This window comes from Heterocephalus glaber, unplaced genomic scaffold, assembly GCF_053883595.1.
Source record: "Heterocephalus glaber isolate CG9 unplaced genomic scaffold, H.glaber_assembly_v1.0 deba00001546, whole genome shotgun sequence".
NCBI lineage: Eukaryota > Metazoa > Chordata > Mammalia > Rodentia > Bathyergidae > Heterocephalus > Heterocephalus glaber.
This window is the reverse complement of record NW_028258339.1, coordinates 3,356,685-3,377,349: the sequence shown is the minus strand read 5'-3', so window position 1 is coordinate 3,377,349 and position 20,665 is coordinate 3,356,685. Positions and strand designations below refer to the sequence as shown.

The 20,665-nt window shown below is 50.0% G+C and overlaps 2 protein-coding genes across 11 annotated transcripts in view; both read right to left on the bottom strand.

Annotated features, from left to right (window-relative positions):
• Window positions 1-3,677, bottom strand: part of Otud5 (OTU deubiquitinase 5) — a 33,071-nt gene extending 29,394 nt beyond the window's left edge. For all 9 annotated transcript variants that reach the window (XR_015442400.1, XM_087189739.1, XM_021250018.2 and 6 more), the window contains exon 1: window positions 2,986-3,677. Coding sequence is in view for 8 of the 9 variants with exons in the window: in XM_087189739.1 (XP_087045865.1) it covers window positions 2,986-3,573 (588 nt within the window). In the remaining variant the exon portion in view is untranslated. The remainder of the gene's footprint in view (window positions 1-2,985) is intronic.
• A 4,051-nt stretch (window positions 3,678-7,728) lies between these two features.
• Window positions 7,729-20,580, bottom strand: Kcnd1 (potassium voltage-gated channel subfamily D member 1). Of its 2 annotated transcripts, XM_087189741.1 has the most exons (7): window positions 18,750-18,965; window positions 16,199-17,438; window positions 13,526-13,688; window positions 13,343-13,426; window positions 13,160-13,258; window positions 12,373-12,623; window positions 7,729-9,142 (listed from the first exon to the last, which is right to left on the bottom strand). In XM_087189741.1, exons 2-7 carry the CDS (start codon window positions 17,317-17,319, stop codon window positions 8,905-8,907), a joined length of 1,956 nt encoding a protein of 651 aa, XP_087045867.1. In that variant the 5' UTR covers window positions 17,320-17,438; window positions 18,750-18,965; the 3' UTR covers window positions 7,729-8,904. The 2 variants fall into 2 exon arrangements, with proteins under 2 accessions (XP_087045867.1, XP_087045869.1); XM_087189743.1 differs by having other exon boundaries at window positions 8,904-9,142; window positions 12,373-12,523; window positions 16,199-20,580.
• Between the last annotated feature and the right edge of the window lie 85 nt (window positions 20,581-20,665).

Below are 20,665 nucleotides of genomic sequence, written 5' to 3'. Positions count from 1 at the left end.
CCAGCCTGGGGTACATAGTGAGTTCAAGATCAGCCTGAACTATGTAGCATGTCCCTGTCTCAAAAAACAATTTAAAAAATTTAAAAATAAACCACCCTTGGTGACATTTTCAGAACAAGATTTGGGTGACAGGAAGCACCTCCCCTCCTCTCATCTCCAAACAGTCCCAAGCTGGGCCAAGTGAAGCAGAGAGAAAAAGACCATCTTTTTCCTCCTTTTCTTTCCAAGAAGTGGACCGGTCTCTCCCCTGTAATTGGAAGGTTTAATGATCCCACAGAGCTTTCTAAGTTCTTATGGGGACAAGTGTAATGGTGGGACTGTAGGGTGTAAGGAAGTGGCTTTTTGTGTTACCGTGGCAACAGTACCTTCTCTCTCCAGGGACCAGGGCTATATGACTGCTGCTTCTTTCATGGGAAGGAGGGAGAGACTTTACCCCAACCAGGAGAGAAAAAAACAACTCCTGGTTCTGACCCTGTGACTCCAGATAATTTGCTCTGCCAAAAATTATGGCTGTGAAGGGAACAAGAAAAGGGGGTTCCAAGGCTACCAGTCCCTGGCCACTGTAAAATACAGATTTACCTGAGTCAAAGGGGAGAAGTATGTGGGAGAATTTCCCAGAAGTAGACATGCCCCAACCCCTTTCCTATCTCTAAACAGAGAAAGGTTTACCAAAAGGAGTTCCAAGCTTAGATTATTTTCTCAGCCCCTAGAAGCACAGCTGAACAAGGTGAGAAATCTTTCTCAGCGTCAGAAGGGAAGCTTCAAACTTTATGGCTCCAGGACCTGACCTTTCCCCAGAAGATAGGGGTATCTTCTTGGCTCTGACCTGAGAGGGGCTCAGGTTAAGGAGGCCTGACCTGACCTGAAGAGCACCAAGGTCCTTCTGTCCAGCAACACTGAAGATGACCTCCTGTCCTCTCCCAGGTGAGAGAATATCACCTGTTGTGGTAGGAGAGCCTCATGCCTGGGGGTGGGGGTGCTCAGGCCTCAATCCCCAAGGGAAAGGATCTCTAGTCCCTAAAAGAAATGGCTCAGGCCCCCGGGAAGAGGCCCAGACTCTTCCTCAGAATCTCAATCTACCCATGTCCCCCAGTGTGGGAATTCGGCCAAATCCCCAAAGCAGGAAACTTAACATTCCTAAAAGGTCCCTATGACTAAGGTATATGTATGTTGTCTAAAGTGAGATGATCATCAGTACTCTTGGAGCAGATTCAGGTCTCAGATCTTAAGGTGGGGATTAGACCCTGACATACCTAAGGTGAAATTCAAATGCTCATGAGAGGGACCTCAAGACCCTGTTCCTGAGGGACCCTACATCCATTTCGAAAGGGAAGAATGTCAGGACTCAATTTTGGTGGTGAGTCATCCTGTCCCCAAGGGGCACCTCAAGTTCCTTGTGGATGTTCAGACTCATCTACAGAGATGCAGTCACTGGGGTATACATTGAGTCTCCTGCCCCTAAGGGAAACCTCAAGTGTCCTTAGCAGAGTGGGTCTCAGACATTTAAAAGGTAGGGTTAGACCCACAAGGAGGCCTCAGACCTCCCCCACAGAACCCTACACTGCCCACTGTCCACTATCCCAAGAAGTGGTTTTCCCAAGGCAAGGTCATGTTCCTGACAAGAAGTCCTTGAAGGACAAGAAGAGGCCCTCAGAAAAAGATGGGATGTTAATCCTCAAGGTACATTTTAGTTCTTGTAATTGAGGTAAAAGGGTCTCTCATTCTTGTGGGGGAAGGTTTTCAAACCCCCAGGAACACTCAGATACCAGTCCCTCAAAGTGAAAGGTTTCCTAAAGAACTCCCCTGGCCCAGAACCTCTGCAATAGGGTGTCAGACCCCCAAAGAGGCCTCGGATCCAGTCTCTAAAAGCCTCAGTCCGTAACCATAACTCTAACCCTAAGCCTAATCCTAACCCTAAGCCTAACTAACCCTTAAGCCCCAGTATACAAATTCTCATTCTGCTGAAGAAAGAGAAAGGAAAAAAGGCTCAAGGTTTTGGTGGGAACTGAGAGGCCAAGAGCCCATCACTCAGAAGCTTAAGATTCTGGAGAAAGGTTCAGAGCTTGGCCTCCAAGGAGTGAGGTCTGAGGCCATTGATAGGAAACACAGACCCCCGTCATGTAGAAAGGGGACTATCAAGGTCCAGGGATTTAGCTCAGTGGTTCTGGCGCCTGCCTTGCAAGCGCAAGGTCCGAGTTTGATCCCCAGTACCAAAAAAAAAAAAAAAAAAGAGGACTATCAAGCACTGAAATAATCTCTAGTCCCTGAATATTGGTTTTAGCACTTGTCCCCAAGGGGGAGATAATCTTATCTTCCCAAAAGACATCTTATCCCTGGAGAAAAGCACAGGAAACTCCTCTAATTCCAAGAGGGAGTGTCAGGCCCCTGAAGGCAAGCTGAAGAACTCTGAGGTCTAAGGCTCCACTGCTGAGTGATCTTGTCATCCTGCTGAAGAAGAGGAAAGTCACCCTATACGAAGAAGGTCTTTGACTCCTGGAAGGTTGAGTTCTTTGGGGATGCTCTGGGCCCACTGCTGAAGTCACCACCTTGAGTTCCCTGGAGAGGAAATCTTAGGACTCTTACCCCAGAGAAAAAAAGCTCTCAAGCCACTGAACAGACTTGAGTCCCTTGAAGAGACCCGAGACTCACAAGACCTCCCTTTCAGGAAGGGCTCCATCCTGCCTGAGGCACCAGGGGAATTCCAAACTCTTACATATGAGGTTTTGGGGCCTGGAATGACAATTATATGCCCTAAAAGAGGCCTCAGACCCCATGTTTAAGCCTCCCACTTTATCTGAGACGTCCAACCCCAAGTCTTGGGTGAAAGAACACAGGGTGTCTCATGCCTCTCCCATCAGAAAACATCAGCCTCCAGAACAGGGCCTAGGTCCCTTGGAGCAATTGCAAACAGCATGTGTGGGGGCCCTCCTCAGTCTGTGGGTCCCACTGGCCATGCCTGACAAGTCCTCACCCTCCTGTCCTTACCTGCTCGACGGTCGCAGGGTCCATGGCCTCAATGCGTGCCGCAGCCGCTTCATATTCATCCTCACTGTTGTAGCCTGCACCGACCTCCTCACGTTCCGGGCTGCCCCCGCCAACTGCACCAACCCCAGGAGCTTGGCGCCGCCGCTTGCTATGCCCAGGACCAGAGCAGCAGCCGCCCACGGCACCGCCCACGCCCACCACCACCCCCGCCGCGCCCACCCCCGCCGCTGCTCCACCCAGAGTGTCACCCGGACCGCCGCCGGGACCACCAGGAGCCCCGCAAGGAGGTGGAGAGGCCTGCTGTGGCCGAGGGCCCGCCACTGCGCCAGGTGGGACGGCCAGCGCCCAGCGGTGAAGAGCACCCGGTGGCCCAGGTAGCGGGCCCTGGGGTGGTGGTGAAGCCCGGGGACGGGCCCCTACGACGCCCGAATCACGATCGCGATCTCCCCCACCCACGCCCGTGCCACTGCCGCCCACGCCCACACCCCCTCCGCGCCGCGGCGCTGGGGGCAGCGGCCCGGGCGGCGGTGGCTCGTTGGCGGGGTCGGCATCGGGAGGCGGCGGCTTCTTCTTGGGGAGAATAGTCATGGCGGTACTGCCGAGTACCCCCCAGCAAACCCGTCGCTAGGCACGCCGGGAGAAAACCCGGATTTTGGGGGGGGGGGCTACAGTAGTGCGCGAAGCACGACGGGAACAGCGAGACCCGGATAAAGAGATCGCAGCACCGGCTCCAGAACTCTCGGCGGTACGCAGGTCACACCCGGAGGAGAAACCGGATGCGAAGTCCAATACGGAGGCACCGCAGCGAGTTTTTCGTGGCCTTCTCTGCAAGTCCAGCAAGTTTATTGTTATCTCATTCCGGGATTCTGCTTCAAAGGAAACAGAACCAAAACAAGCACCTCTTCGCTCCGCCCCCTCGCAGGTTTTTGAACTACCGGGTGGGGTCCCAGGGCCCTGCGCATGCGCACGGCCACAGCCCCGCCTCTCGCTCGGAAGTACGTGGGCAAAAATCGCCGCCACCGGCACAACAATTGCGAATACCAACCAATCGAAGAAGTTGTGTGGATTCCTGATGGCGTCTACCGGCCAATCAGAGGGGAGCGCTCGCCCTCCGGTGCCCTCAGTCTCAAATATCAAAGTCCACACTCTTAATTCCCAGCCTTCTCCGCCCCGTTCTGTTCTTCACTTCTCTCCCTGAGGTTCTGAGTCGCGAGCGCAGGCACGGCGAAAAGACAGCGGAGCCTGTCCTCCGCACGATTCGGACGCTTTTCCTCCAAGCTCTCAACTTGAACGCAGTCAGCCGGACCACCTGGAAAATAGCAACACTCCCAAAGCATTGCGTTCACCTGTAGCGTCAGTTCCGGTCCCACTCACCAGCAAATCCCCTTCCGCTGGAGAGGCGGGCGCTACTTCACCCGGCAATTAGCTAGGTTCTGAGATGATTGGTTAAATGACGCCGTCACTCGTATCAGACAGGCCAACCCTGGGACAGACGCTCACCCTGGGGAAAGTGGGATTTTGGGAAACAGGCACGCCTTCTCTGGCATCTCCTCCCTCTTGCCCTCGAGTTGACCTCCCGCCCCTACGGCTATTGCGCAGGCGCAGCTGTGCTGCCTTTTAAATTTTTTTTTCTAGGGTGGGGATTTAGCTCAGTGGTTCCGGCGCCTGTCTCGCAAGCGCAGGATTCCGAGTTCGATCCCCGGTACAAAAAAAAAAAAAAAATCATCAATAAATGAGTTTCGGCTCTTGCTTAAAAAAAAAAATTTTTTTTTATAAAACCAGGTTTGCGGGCCGGGAATTTAGCTCAGTGGTTCCGGCGCCTGCCTCACAGCGCAAGGTCCCGAGTTCGATCCCCGGTACCAAACAATACAAAAAAACCAAAATAAAACCAGGTTTGCTTAGGTCGAGCGAATGTTTATTCCGTCACCAGCCAGCGTCTTGCAGTGGGGTTAGCAAAATCCCTGCTATTGAACGGCTGGAACATTACTAACTAATCCTAGCTTTGCCCTTCCTGTCTGAGTGATCTTTGGCAAGTCATTTAATACCCATTCCGTCCTCACTTTCTGCCACTCTAAAATGGCAGTAATTCGAATTTGAGGATCAGAGATTAATGGCTGTAAATGGCACATAAATGGCTCAATAAGTTAATCTGCATAGTGGTGCAGTGGAAGGAGCCTAGGCTTTGGAGTCAGGAAAACCTAATTTCCAGGCACATCAGACCCTCATGACCTTGTGCGAATAATTGTATCTCTTTTGAGATTAGCCATATGTCAAAGGGGCTCGTGTCTGCCCATACTACCTCGGAATTGTTATAGGCTTCAGATGAGCTCCTACCTTAGAAAGCGCTGTGAGAGGTGAAGGCTTCCTGCCATTTTTAGGAAGCAAGCTATACACCAGAATGACTGAAAAAGGCCCTCAGAAAGTATTTGAATGCTGCCTGATCGTCTGCCTTCAGGTGCTGAGCTTAACTAAAGTTCTTCTGAAAGGCACCAGTAATAAAGGGACCCTAGTGGTGTTTTTCCCATTGAACATCTGGCCAGAACTACTCATCCAAAACTGAACCCATGATAATATTTGTGGCTAACCTTCACCCGGTTCTTACACTATTTGCCTGACGCTGTGCACTAACAGCTTTGAGGCTCTTTTTCTTTTTCTTGGTACCGGGGATCGAACTTGGGTCTTTGTGCTTGTGCAGCAGGCGGCGAAACCACTGAGCTAAATCCCCAGCCCCCTTTTGTTTGCGAGGGGGGGGGTACCAGGGATCAAACTCGGGTCTTTGCGCTTGCACAGCAGGCGGTTCCTTTTCTTTTTTTTGAGACAGGATCTCACTATGTAGCCCAGACTGGCTTCAAACTTGTGGTGATCCTCCTGCCTCAGCCTCCCAAGTGCTGGGATTATAGGGGTGCACCACCACACCCAGCTCTGATGCTCCCTTTGATAATAAACAGCACCCCCAGCTATCCACTGCCTAAACCAGAAGCCTAGGAGTCAGCCTTAATTGCTCTCTCTTCTCTGACTCCCACAAATCCTGCCCATCATCTACCTCTTAAATCTCTCTCTCTCTCTCTCACACACACACACACACACACACACACACACACACACACACACACACACTTGGGACTGAAGGGCCTTTGCATTGAATTATATTCCCAGCCCCTTTTATTTTTGACACAGGATACTGTTAAATTGCCCATGTGAGACGAATGTTCAATCCTCATGCTTCAGCCTTCCAAGTGTTGGGATTACAGGCATGTGTCACCATCCCCAGCTCTCTCAAATCTCTTGACTCTCCCAATTCTACTCCTATCACTCTGGTCCAAGCTACCATTCTCTATCCACGGGATCACAAAAGCCTCTTTACTGTTCTTCATCCCGCACTGTTTGTAATTCACTCTCAGCCAGAATGACCCTTCTAAAACACATCCTCCTCATGCCTTTTCTGTTTCTAACCTTCAGAGGTCCATCATTCTTAAGATTAAGTCCCAAATCTGCCTCACAATTGCCAAGGCCTTTGTGATCTGGCCTCTCTTCTTTCCTTCCTCTCCTCCCAGCCTCACTCCCCTCCCCAGCCTGACTGAAATACTTTCAGTTCCCAAGGGCCCTGAGCCTGCTCTCTAACCTCCAGGTCAGTGTACATGTTGTTTCTTCTGCCTACATGTTCACATTTTCAGCCTTTTCTCTTTTGTCTCACTGACTCCAGCTCCTTCCTTGTATGTTGGCCAGATTAGGTTCCCTGCCATCTACATGGTTCTATAATGCATTGATCTTAGTTCTACCACACTATGTTGTAATTGCTTAATTGCCTGCCTTTCATGCTCAACTCTGTACATCAGAGACAAGGTCAATGATGGGCAGTTAATAAATATTTGATGAAAAAATAAATAAATATTTGATGAATAAATGAATTATTGTCTCTATATCACAGATTAGCAACCTGATGCAAGAGAAGGTGAGTGATTCTTTCACCCAGAGATTGTAACGGGTCATCCTGATTCCAAAGCCTTTCTTGTTGCTCTACAGACCTCAGTCACACACTAGCCAAGTGTAGCCAGTACCCCAGAAGAGAGAATGTAGAGATGTCCAGAAGGAAGGGGAATTTACCAAACTGAGAGATGCTTTTTGTTTGTTTGTTTGGGTTTTTTTTGGTACTGGGGATCGAACTCGGGTCCTTGAGTTTGCAAGGCAGGCAGTGGAACCACTGAGCTAAATTCGGCCCAAGAGATGCTTTTATTAGGGTTAAATCTAGAGTTGTTTGCTGTCAGGAAGCCTGAGTTCATTCTCTAACTACATGCCCAGGCATGGTGGCATGTGCCAGTAGTTCCTCACTTGGGAGGCTGAGGCAGGAGGATCCCTTGGGCCCAAGAGTTCAAGACCAACTTGGACAACATAGAGATCCCATCACAAAAACTAACTAAAACTATGTGTTGTTTTGAAGCTTGGTTTGCCCATCTATGAATGAGAGAGCTGGAGCAGATGCTGTCCAAGGGTCATGTCTAAGGGCCCCTGGCCTGCCTTGTGGGCTGAAGATTCAAGTCTTCAAACTATACTCTTTCATTCTTCCTAGATCCTCATCTTCCAGAACACATCACCAACCATCCAGCTCTCCACACCTGCTCCTCTGTACTTCCCCAAAATAAGACTGGCCCTTTGTCCACCCTGGCTCTACCACAGTTGAGATCAAAGTGTTCTCAAACAGCCCAACCCAGCCCCAAGGCCACAGAGTCAGGAGGTGCTCAGTCCTCATCTCTCTTCTCAGGTTTTATTGACTGATGGAAACTACATCTTTGTCATCTGCCAACTCCACAGGGACAGGGAGCCTGAGATGCTAGACTTCAGCCTGAGACTAGAGCTCTGGAAGGTAACCCAAGAGGAAGAAGAGGGGAATATGTGAAAAAGAGCTGCAGGGACGGAGAAGGTGATCAAGAAGTTCCTTCTGCCTCCTAAACCTCCCAGAGTTCAGGAACAACCCAGGCTTCGGCCCCTGATACTTCTAGACTCCTGCCCAAGAACGCAGAACTGGCCCATGATCTCTAAACTCAGCCCAGCTCTTCAGGCTGCCACGCTTTTATCTCAACCAGTCCAGACTACAGCCCAGAAAGGAAGCAAACCGGAGAAGAGAGGAGGAGTAGTTAAAGAGGTGGCCCATCTGATCAGGGCAGATGTAAATGCTGCAGCAAACTGGTCAGAGGCTTTATATATTTTCACAGCAGTAGCTGCTACTGCTATTTGCTGAGGCCCCAGCAGAGGACAGGGTGGTAGGGACCCATTTCCAGCAGCCAGGGAAGGGAGTGGTGGTGTTTGTGCTATCTGTGTGTTGGGAGATGCAGCCTGACCCCTTGGCCAAGACCTACAGAGGGGGTCAGGTCACTGCTGAGGCCACAGCCCATGAAGCCCATGGTTGCATTTCAAGGTTCGGAATCTAGGAATTACTGGGCCCCGGGTGGGAGGGTATACCTCTTCCCAGAGGCCAAATCAGAGGTGAGGGTTCTCTTTTCTAAACCCCCAAACTCTCACAGCCTTGCCAGAGAGAAGAGGAAATCTCAACTCTCCTTGTCAAGCCAGAACTCAGATGTCAGAGGAGAGCTTTACCTACTTCCGAGGGCCCAAGGTGGGGGGTGGGAGAGCATGCAGGCCAGCTGGGAGAGAGGGGCCAGTCCCAGTGTGCTGGGGCAAGGAAGCCAGGGGTCTGTGGAAGTCTAGTGCTTCAGCTCCCACCAGGACTCCTGTCTAGGGGGCAGTTTCCCACCCCCTGACTACTTTCCCCCCAAGTGGATCATTTCATAAAACTCCATTGCATAGTTCTTGGCAGAGGGCAGAGGAGTCCCCAGGCCTGCCCCTCTCTGCCTCCTCAAAGTATGGCTTTGGAAAGGAATACCCAAGAATGAGGAGGGTCCTCTGAATGGGCAGGCCTGCCCGTCACAGGGAAGAGATCTTGACAGTCTCGGGGAGGAGGCAGTGAGTGCCCAAGCTGGAGTTCCTGAGGGTGCTCCTCGCCCTGCCACCACTGCTGCCGCCACCACCAGGGGAGGATGGTTGGCTCTCATCTGGTGTGTTGGCAGGAGGGGTGGGGATACTGATAATGGCGGCCACGAAGTCCCGGCTGTCACAGTTCAGGTCAAGGCTGTCATAGGGTTTGGCATTGAGGCTTGAGCGGCTGTGGACAGGGACAGGGAAGATAGAAGACTCTTAAAAGATCATCTTGTTACTTCTCATAGCAATCCTGGCCTTTACTGAGCGCCTACTGGGTTCCGTGAAAGTGTGCTAAGTATTACCCCTGAATCCTCAGTGGTAATGGAGAGTGAGGGCTCTGAAGTCAGCTAGTCCTGGGTTCAAATCCTAGTCCCACTTTTACTACATGCAGCTTCTCATCTATAGCACAGGAAGAACGATATTCTCTACTTCATAGAGTTGTTGTGATTAAATGAGATAATAAGTAATACAAAGGGCTTGAAGCAGTACCTGAGACATAATGAGGACACACACACACACACACACACACACACACACACACAGTTTTTTGTTTTGTTTCTGGGGTTTTTTTGGGGGGGGTGTTGGTGCTGGCCATTGAACCCAGGGCCTCCCAAAACTTAAGTGCATGCTTACAACTGAGCTACACCCCCAGCTCACACAGGAGTTTTTTCCTACTGTTACTCCTACCAGTGCCAAAGTCCTTCCAGTAGTCTATACTAGGATCTACGAAACCATGTCCTCATTCCTTTCTGACTTTCCACCCTACCGCTTTGCCCCTTGTTCACTCCACTTCACTCACCGTAGCTTCCTCGCTGTTTCTGACATGGAGAGCGGCCTCACAGGATTCACTTAAGCTCTTCACTAAGCCTAGAAAACTTTCTCTAGTTATCTAGTTATCTTTCTAGTCACTTCCTCACCTCTTTTAGGCTTCAGCTCAGATCTCAGTAAAACTTTCCTTGACCACACTATTAAAATTGCATCAGAGCTGGGCCCAGTGGTGCACACCTGCAATCCCAGCACTCTGGGAGGCTGAGACAGAAGGATCCCAAATTCAAGCTCAGCCAGGGCAATTTAGTGACTCAGGTAGACCCTATCTCAAAATAAAAAATAGGGCCAGGGATTTAGCCCAGTGGCACTGTGCCTGCCTCACAAGCCCAAGGTCCTGAGTTCAATCCCTGGTACCAAAAAAATAAAATAAAATAAAATACAAAACAAAAAAGGGCTGGGGATGTAGCTTAGTACAAACTTCCTGGGTTCAGTCCCCAATACCAAGAAAATAAAATAAAATAAAATTGCATCAAGATGGAGGTGTGGCTCTGTGGTTGAGCACGTGCCTAACATGTGTAAGGCCCTGGGTTCCAAAAGTAACAATACTACAAAAAATAACAATAATAATATTTTTATTTAAAAACAGCATCAGTCATGGTGGCACACACCTGTAATCCCAGCACTTGGGAGGCTGAGGCAGGGGAGTTGCTATGAGTTCAAGGCTACCCATGGCTAGATAGTGAGTTCAAGGCCAGTCTGAACTACATAGCGAGACCCTGCCTCAAAAAACAAAACACACAAACAAAAAACCCCCCAAAAAACAGCATCAACCCTACCTCTGTACTCTCTGGCTGCCTGCCATCCTTGATTTATTTTTTTCCCTAGAGCTTACAAATTTTGACATAAGCCAGGTATGGTAGTACATGCCTATAAGGCCAGCACTCTGGGAGGCTGAGGCAGGATGATTGCAATTTCAAGCCCAGCCTGAGTCACTTATAACTTAGAAATACCCTGACTCAAAATAAAAAATAAAAAAGGGCTGGGGATGTACCTAACTGTGAAGGCCCTGGGTTCAAACAAACAAAAACATACAAATGTTGACACACTATATAACCTGTATATTTGTTTCTTTGATAACATTCTCATCCTATAGAATCTAAGTTTCAAGACAGGGATGTGTCTCTCTCTCTCTCTCTCTGTTTTGGTACCAGGAACTCAGGACCTTGTGCTTGCAAGGCAGGCGCAATGCCACTGAGCTAAATCCCCGGCCCTCTCTGTATTTTTTTGTGTGTGTGTGTGGTGCTAGGGATGGAACTCAGGGCCTCATGAATGTTAGGCAAATGCTCTACCACTGAGATAAACCCCCATCCCAGAACAGGGATTTCCGTATATTCTGTTATTGCTGCATCCCAAGGGCCTAAAACTGTGTCTGAAATACAGTAGGTGATCAATAATTTTTTTCTTAGTGAGAGGGTCTCACCCTCATTCCTGGGCTGGCACCCAACCTCTGGGCTCAAGTGATCCTTCTGTCACAGCCCCCCAAGTGGCTGGAATTACAGGCATGAGCCACCACCATTCCTGGTTGTTTAATATTTGAAAGAACAAATGAAGAATGAGAAAAATATATATAAATAAATAAAATAGGCCAAATCACTATTTTTTTTTTTGGTACTGGGGATCGAACTCAGGACCTTGTACTTGTGAGGCAGGCGGCAGCACCACTGAGCTAAATTCCCGGCCCTCAAATCACTTTTTATGCAATCATATTTTATACAGTAGTCTCATTGCACACTGTGTTTTTCTGCACTTTTTATGATATCCTTATCATGCTGGTATGTTAATATACACCCTAAAGAAAAACTCCATTTAATGATTGTGCCTTGTATTCTATTATTTTTTGCATCATTAGTAAAATTTAAGTTGTCTATTGTAAATGATAACTATATGACTTTGGAGAATATATTGCTATACATACTGCTATGGAAAACGAAAGCAGTTATTTGTTTATGGTACAATTAGTTATTTAATACTTTAAAACCTAACATAAATACCATTTCTATTGTTTAAAATTATTGTCCATTTTTTTAAAAGTTTAAAGAATGTAGTATTTTCTGAGGACTGATACAGTACAAAAATGTAACCAAAATTTTCAGATACTACATTAAAAAAAAAACAAGAATGGGGAAAATATGTATCAACATGACTCTGATGTAGAAAAGTAAAATCTTTAATAGAACCATGACCAAAGAAAATAATAAAAACAAAGTATGGTGGTATATGTCTGTAATCCCAGCACTTTAGGAGGCTGAGATTGGAGGACTGAAATGTCAATCCCATCCTGGGCAACATAGTGACTTAGCAATACCTTGTCTCAAAATAAAAAAATAAAACGGGCTAGGGATATAGCACAGTTTGAAGGCCCTGAGTTCAATCCCCAGTAACACACACACAAAAACATACACACACACACACACACACACACACACAGAATGGAGTGTTCCAGATACAATAAGCCCATGTTCCTGCAAGAAGGAGTTTGAGTTTCAGCTTGTCTTGCTAGGCCTGGATTCATGAAATCTCAGACCAAGCTCTGGTCCAAGCTTTGTACTTCCCTAGCTGTGGCCAGCAGGTGGGATGGGTGCTTACCTCTGAGGGGCAGGGCTCCTCCGCAGCCCCGCCAGTGTGTCCAGCTCCTGCATGCTGCCATGGCTGACAGAGGCAGTGGAGTTGGCAAGGCGGATGCCACGGCGCTTGGTCCTTCGGGGACAGCAAGATGATAGCAGGCTGCCAGGCCCCACTGCTTGAGAGGACACAGAGGTGCTTCGGCTGGTGCAGCCACCCAGTGAGACAGCTCCCAGGGCCTCACTGAAGGTTAGTTCATCTGTGAACTCATGGCACTTCGGGGAGAAGGGAGGCAGGGTCACAGGGCACTCCACGGACTCTATCCCACCCCCAGGCCCTTGCTCAGAATGCTCCTTTCTAGAAGTTGCTCTCCCTTCCCTCCCCTCCCCTTCCCTTCTTTTTTTTTTGGTACCGGGGATCAAACTTGGGACCTTGGGCTTGCAGGGCAGGCAGCGGAACCACTGAGCTAAATCCTTGGCCCTCCCTTGTTCATTCTTCAAGGCTCAGCCTCTTGTAGGAAGCCCCATGTGATTTCTATAATTTTTAAAATTTTGTTTGCAGTACTGGGCATTGAGCTCAGCCTTGAGCTACTGTTCTGGGCCAGTTTTCATAATTGGTTTTTGCTTTGTTTTTTTGGTACCGGGGATCAAACTCAGGACCTTGCACTTGCGAGGCAGGTGCGGTGCCACTGAGCTAAATCCCCGGCCCCAATTTTCATAATTGGAACTGAGCCTCCCATCCCAGGGAGGAGCTGGCTTGGCAACAGAGGGACCCCCTCCCTCCTGTCATGCCACCTCTCATTAGACCTCACCGTTGTCTTCTCTAGACAGTGCAGCAAATGGTGATGCTGTTGCTCAAAAGCAGAACGGTTCCTGACACACAGCGCCTGTCCCTCCCCACTGCTGCTGTCCTGGAGCAAATGGAGCAGAAGGAGATCAACATTTTTTCTCCCCTTATCCTTGATCACCCCAAACCCCAATCCAGGCTTACCCACCTCTAGGCCCCCATTCTGCTTGTACTGCAGGAAGGCGTTGGTGGTACCACTCTTTGCCAACCGGATCCTTGCCAAGCGCACCTTCTACAGAAAGAAGAGACAAAGAGCAGGGGAGTGAGCCCAAGAGGAGCTCAGCTCTGAGCTTGAGGAATGAGAGGTGGTCAGAGGGAAGATACATTTTACCTGCTGTGCTCGGCGCTTGTCAGCTCGCTGGTTCTGGTGGTAGATGCGGCTAAAGTTGGACACGATGACGGGCACAGGCAGGGCAATGACCAAGACACCACTTAGTGAGCAGATGGACCCGAAAATCTTGCCAGCAATGGTGCTGGGCACCATGTCTCCATAGCTTGGGGATGAGGGAGGTAGGCCACAGTCAGGAAAAGCACCCACCCACCTCTCATTCCCCACTCCACCCCATCCAACCCCAATGTGTTCTGTGATCCGGGGCAGGCACTTATCCTCTCAGCCTCAGTTTCCAGCTCTGCACACTGTCCAGAGTGACCTCTCTGGCCAGCAGTGGGAGTCAGATGAGAAATGGGGTTGGCCTTCAGGAACTTCTCCCATCTGCTTTCCCCATCTGAGCTAAGCACTGGACATCTGAGTCAGCTGAGAATCTATTAATACCCACCAGAGGGGAGAAGGAGGAAGTCCTAGACAGTAAATATAGGCTCCTGGAGAGAAAGGTCCCCAGCCACAGGCCAGCTGAGGGGCTCTGCCTCCTAGGAGGAGCATTTTGCTGGTTTTGCCTGCCTTTGTTTTCTAGGAAGAACACCTGATTCCCCCCAAGTAAAACCTTGAAACTGTCCTCATATGAAAAATAGAGAGGATCCTTGAAACTCTCTGCCTTCCTCCATTCCATGTTCCTTCCCGTGGTGATGGCACAAAGACAACCTTACTGACTTTGTTCTGTCAGTCAGGGGGAAAACAGAGGTTCCACGGTTGACTTGGCCAGGATCACACAGCACACTTTTGTTCTAATCCTAGGACCAATCAGATCTCCTCCACAGAAACGCAGCCTCTGCAGTCTTCAGCTTCCAGCTCTTTGTTCAGGCTGTGCCCTAGAATGGCTCTCCCATATTTCTGTTTTGACTCATTTAAAGTATTCAAGATTCTGCTCCAAAGTCTCTCCAACTTGGCCATTTCTGGCTTTCTGATGTGTCATCTCAGACTGTGTCTCAACTATGAGACATGGGCAGCCATCCACACTTACAGGGTTGTTGTGAGGACTGAATAGGGTAAAAGGCATCAGAATACCCAGTGCCAACTTACTGTTAGGGCTCAATATTTGTTTGTCAATCTAATCCTGAACCTCCAACCAAAATTAATTTCTATTCCTTAGAAACCCCAAATCAATTTTTCTCTACCTCTGTTAAGGCAGTGAGCAAGGCCAATTCATTCAGTCATTCACTCAACAGATACTGAACACCAACAGCATACTCTACTTAATTCCAGTGATAGAAACTTGGAGAATAATAACAGCATCTGCCCTTGACAATGTCTTTTTGTTGTTGTTGGGTTTTTTTGTTTTGTTTTGTTTTTTGAGATAAGGTCTCACTTTGTAGTTCAAACAACTGGTCTTAACTCACAGAAATCCTCCTGCCTCAGCCTCCTGAGTGCTGGGATTATAGACATACTCAACTAGACAGTGGCTTTAAGAATATAGCCAGGCATGGTGGCACACCTCTATAATCCCAGCACTACAGAGGCTAAGGCAGGAAGAGTGCCTTGATTCCAGGCCAGTCTGGGCTACACAGTGAGTTCAAGGCCAACCTGAACTACAGCAAGACCCTATACAAGAAAAAAAAGGCCAGCCTGAAGTATAGCGAGACTTTGTCTCAGAAAACCAAAAAGAACATCATGAGGAGCTTTTCATAGTGGTACACACCTATAATCCCAGCACTTGGAGGTTGAAGCAAGAGGACTGCAAGTTCAAGTGAAGTCTAGGCAACTTAATGAAACCCTTCTCAAAATAAAAAATAAAGGACTGGGCTGTAGCTCAGTGGGAAGGCCCTGGGTGTGTAGCTCAGTGGTAAAGCTTACAAAAAATCATGAGTTTGATGACTCCATTTGATACTTTCATCCCAACTCTGTTTCCTCTTAGGGGTTAGCAGTAAAAAATAATGCTAAAAACATATCTGGGACACATCAAGAAATCACAAAGTCAGAGGTAGTGCCCCACATGCAGAGAATTCTAGAAGGTTGGGAGTCATGAGTCCTCAAAAAGGAAAAGGAGTGATAGAAAGTCAATACCTATGTATCACACTCTAGAAACTTTCAGAGAACTTTCACAACCATGACGCCATTGACTCCTGTCTAGATGATGAAGGGATCATTTCCCACTTTACAGAGGGGGAAACTGAGGCCCTGAGAAAATGTCAACACAAAAACAGCAGCCAAGACATTCTTGAGCCCAAGTCTCCTGACCTGGAAAATCAGAGTAAGTTTAGAGCTGGGAAGAATTTGAAAATTAAGACAAATTCTCTGCATTTTTACAGGTGAACAAACCAAAACTCAAAAAGAAAGACCATGGTACAGTGTGTGCTCAGCATGTGTGAGGCCCTGGGTTCAATTCTCAGTTCCACAGAGAAACAAACAAATAAACAAAAAAGCTGGGCATGGTGACACACACCTGTAATTCCAGCACTCGGGAGGCTGAAGCAGAAGGATCGCAGAAAGTTTGAGGCCAGCCTGGGCTACATAGTGAGTTCAAGACCAGCCTAAACTACATAGTGCGACCCTGCCACAAAAAAACCAAAAAAAGGGGGGTAAAAATCATTCATCTACCCTTCCTAATTTTACAGAAAGGGTAAGTGTAATTGATGATCTTGCAGTCCCCAACACAGGGTCTGCACTCACCCAAGTGTGGTCATGGTGACAATGGTGTACCAGAAGGCAGCAGGGATGCTCGTAAAGTTAGTCTTGCTGGTGCCCTTCTCAGCATAGAACATGACAGTGGCGAAGATGATGATGGCCATGGTGAGGGAAAAGAGAAGAAAGCCCAGCTCAGAGGCACAGCTCTTCAGCGTATAGCCCAGAATCCTCAAGCCCTGTGAGTGCCTGGAGAACTTGAAGATGCGGAAGACCCGGAACACACGCAAGGTGACAAAAGCACCCGAGACATCATCGTTCTTGGGCACAAAAAGCCCAATGTAGTAGGGAAGGATCGCCACCACATCGATGAGACTCATGACGCTCCGTAGGAAGCGACAACGGCTAGGGGCAGCAAAGAGCCGTAGGAGGTATTCTCCCGTGAATATGAGTACGCAAGCCGTGTCCATGCAGAAGAAGGCCGTCGGAAAGCGGTCACCACAGGACTGCTCCCTAGACAGCCGCCGTGAAGGGCTGCGGCACGGGATAGTCTCTACCACATTGGCAATGACTGACACAGCAATGAAAAAGCCGGTCACATAGTAGAAAACCAGCGCCGCAGTGCTCGTGTGTGGGTTCTCAAAGGCCCGCCAGAGCCGCTGCCTCAGGGAGCTGCCCGCTGGGAGAGTCGGGCCATCCCCGGACTGTTCAGCCTCCTCATCTTCCGCCAGGCGTTCAGCGTTCTCCTTCTTGCGGTCTCGGTACTCTTCAAGGCAGCAGTCACCCACGAGCTCCGGCACCAGGCCATAAAAGGCCAGCTCTTCATCAAAGGCCTGGATGCACTCCTGCCTAGGGCAGTGCAGTCGGCCCGTGCGGTAGAAGTTCAGCACGTGCCGGAACATGTCTGGGTCACGATCAAAGAAGTACTCGCCCGAGTCAGCATCGTAGAAGAACTCCTTCTCAGAACTGCCCAGCAGGGTGTCTGGGTAGCGATCTAGTGTGTTCTTCCAGGTTTCAAAGCGCCGGCCGCTCACATTCACCACCAGAACTTCATCCCCTCGAGATGCCTTCACCCCCGGGGCCGGGGGCAGGGGCTGCTGGGCCAGGGGCAGCCAGCCCACCGCAGCCGCCCGTGCAAAGGGCAGCCACGTGGCCACGCCTGCCGCCATCCTGCGGCTCCCAGGCCCACCAAGACTAGGGGATTGGTGTTTAGGAGAATGTGGCTGTCTCCAGGATGGTGGGGACTTGGAGAGGCCCTGGACCACCGGGACAAGGAAACTGGGAAGGTCTAGAGAGGCCAAGAGGAACCACGAGGTGGAAGTAGAGAGATGGGCAGGAGCTTGGGGGGCATTAGATGATCTAGGAGGGGCCTGGGTGGTGTCCTGAGAAACTGAGAAGGGACTGAGGCAGCCAGAGGGGCCAACAAAGATCCTCAGGTTTAGAGACAGATGATTCTATGGGAGTCAGTCAGCATGTGCCTGAAGATGTCCAGGGGTTTGGAGTGATGAAGAAACTTTGAGGGTGGGGGGTTGTTCACACTTTTAAGTTCTCTGGGAAGGAAGAGTGGCCTGGAACCCCTTAGTAGGGCTGGAGAGGAGATTGAGGCATCCAGAGGGTTACGGATACTTGAAAGAGGCTGGGAGTGTCTGAGGGGGTTGGCTCTAGACAGGCTGGGAACAGGGAGGAGGATTGCCCACACCCTCAAGACTTCTGGGGAAAAGATAAGGGGGTTGGAGCTCTCTCGTGGATTTGAAACATGGGCTGATGCACCTCAAGGGGGGCTATATAGCCAGGAGGTTGTAAAGAGACTAAAAAGTGTCTTGGGAGTGCCTAGAGCTGCAAGAATAGCCTGGGGGTTTTGTCTATGCTTTAGGAGTTCTAGGAGCTCTGGGCAAAGCGGGGGAGAGCTAAGGGTCCCTAGTTAGGGGAAGAGGGGAATGGGGTGGTTAAAAAGGTAGATATGGGGCTGGGTTATTTTTGAAGAGGTTAGGAGATATCTGGGGGAGGGAGTATCTGGAGGGACTGAAGAAGCTTGGTCCACTCTGAAGAGTTCTGGGGGAAGGAAAAAGGGGCCTGGGGAATCCCAAGGGAATGGGATTTAACTGAACCAAAGTTGGGCACAGCCACTGAGAACTCAGGGGATCTCAAAAGACTAAGAGGAAAGGGGTTCCCCCCAAAATGGGTTGGAGGGGGTGGGGCATTGAAAGGGAGTTGGGTGTGTCTCCAGGAAGGGGGCTGCTGGACCAAGCAGGCGGCTGGTGGGGGAGGCCAGGAGAAGGTAGGACAGGAGAAGCCTGGGTCCCACTCATGGGGGCAGGTCTGGGGAAACCACACCCCAAGGGGCTGGCGGTGTGTAGTGGACAGCAGCAGTAGCAGAGGCGGCAGCAGCAGCAGCAGGAGGAAAAGCAGCAGCCACAGCCAGGCCTAGGAGGGGAGGCGGCACAGGCAGGGGGAGAGGGCTGAGTCCCTGGAAGGACAAGGTCCAGTGGGACCCCTAGGGATTGTCCCAGGATGGGCTAGGGCATGGAGGCTGGACCAAGAAAGGACAAATACAGTGCTATTGGTAGCCCCCTCCCCTTCCCCATAGGGCCGTCCTCACCTGTGTCCCCAATGCAGCAGCAGCAACAGCGATGGGGCTGGGGGTACACCAGAGCGGAACTGCCTGGCCCCTCTGCAGTGCTGCTGGAGTTCTCCTCCTCCTGCTCTCTCTCCCCGCCCCTCCGCACCAGCCGGGAGATGGAGGCTGGGAGGGGCCTCGTAGCTCCCAGAGACCCCTCCCCTAGGACAGTCTGAGAGGGACCCTGGGGAGACTCCGCCTCCTACAAAGCTGGTTGGGCCTCAGTCGCGTCTTCTGGAAAATGGGGGTGGCAGGGAGCTTTGCCAGTTCTCCCCACCTCCTTCCTGGACTCCCCCCTCTTCCTGCCCAGCTCCTACCCCCTCTGCCCCCAGGGGCCCCCACCCCCACCCGCCTGATTCAGCAGCACTTAGCAGATCTGATCGATAGAGAGGCGTCTGTTAATGGCCCCAGAGCGGAGTGCCATGGGGAATGATGCAGCGCTGTGTCCCCTCCCTGTCACCCCCCCACACCCCCGGCTGTGGAGAGCAGAAGCTGCGTTGAGTGCAGTTATTGGTTGTGCGAAGGTGTTTCTATAGTTGGCCAGGTCTTCAAATCCCCCCCACCATGTGTGGGGGGCCAATGTAGGATAAAGCCCAGTTTTAACCAAGACCCATTGTGGGACTGGAGCTTGTCTTCCACTATTTTTGCATGTAAGGTGAGGAGTAAGGGGGTGCAGATGGGGACAAGCCAGGCCCACACCCTACCCAGATAGTCCCCGTGCCAGGAGGGCAGCCTCCCTCATCAGTCCACATCCAGGGGACAAGTCACACCTCCTCCCCTAGAGGGCTCTACTCCTGGGTGGCAGGCACATGGAGTATGGAATGCCTCTGGTAGGCATGGGTAGGTTCAAACACCAGCTTTGCCACTGACGTGTTCTTGAGCAAGGGACTTGTATTGTTTCCTCAGTTGGAGAATTATCCCAAGTGACAGTGTCATTTGGAGAATAAATGAAGTGATGTGAAAGGGGTGGCACAGGGACTGGCATACACAGGATGCCTAATTTTAAGTAAATTAAGGTGCGTGGTGGTCCACCCACAGGATAGGTGGATGAAAGACAAAGGGGTGCAGTAACACAGGGCTAAGTCTAGCCCTTCAATTCATTTACCCAGGGCCGGGAATTTAGTTCAGTGGTTCCAACGCCTGTCTTGCAAGTGCAAGGACCCAAGTTCAATCCCCGGTACAAAAAAAAAAAAAATCAACCAATTCATTTACCCACCCATGAAATTCCCCATTTACTCATTCATCACACTCCTGACTTGTCCATCCTTCCACCCCTCTACACGACCACCCAGTAGTTCTCCTGCCTATAGAATCAATCTCTCCCATCCTTCCACCCACCCGTCCATTTGGTCATTAATCTATCTGCTACTCACTCATCAATCTGTATGTTCACCCCATCCACGTAACCATTCCCAAACCTATCCATAGGTATCAATGGCCTCCACTCATCTGTCCATCTCTCCATCCCTCCACCCACCACTTATGTCCCTATTCTTTACCCTTCCCATTCATTAACTCATCCATCTGTACATTCCCTTATTCATCCACCAATTTACTCCCATAAATTCATCCATCCACCAATCAACCTAATTCACCTACTCATCTATTTGTCCACACATCCATACATCTGTCCCTTAATATCTCCACTTATCCATCCTCAATCCACTTACCGATCCATCTACCCATTTATTCATCCAACTACCTATCTATCCATATGCCCATTTATTTCCTAGCCTATCTATCATCGATCCATGAAACCTTTTACATATTTATCCATCAGTCCATCCAGCCACTTACACATCCTCCCCTCTCCACTCATCCACACCCACATCCACCCACACATATTAGCAGACATTTCTCCTCTGCTCAGTTTGAGGTTGGTCAGGAGACAGATTGAA

Bases quoted from the DNA above. Each gene is read 5' to 3' on its own strand.
- Kcnd1 (XM_087189741.1), bottom strand. From the start codon at position 17,319: ATGGCGGCAGGCGTGGCCACGTGGCTGCCCTTTGCACGGGCGGCTGCG. The intron at 12,624-13,159 runs GTGAGGTCTAAT...TTCTCCCCGAAG, and splicing joins ACTGTCTAGAGAAGACAACG to TGCCATGAGTTCACAGATGA. The intron at 9,143-12,372 runs GTAAGCACCCAT...CCCTGTCCACAG, and splicing joins AGGAGCCCTGCCCCTCAGAG to CCGCTCAAGCCTCAATGCCA.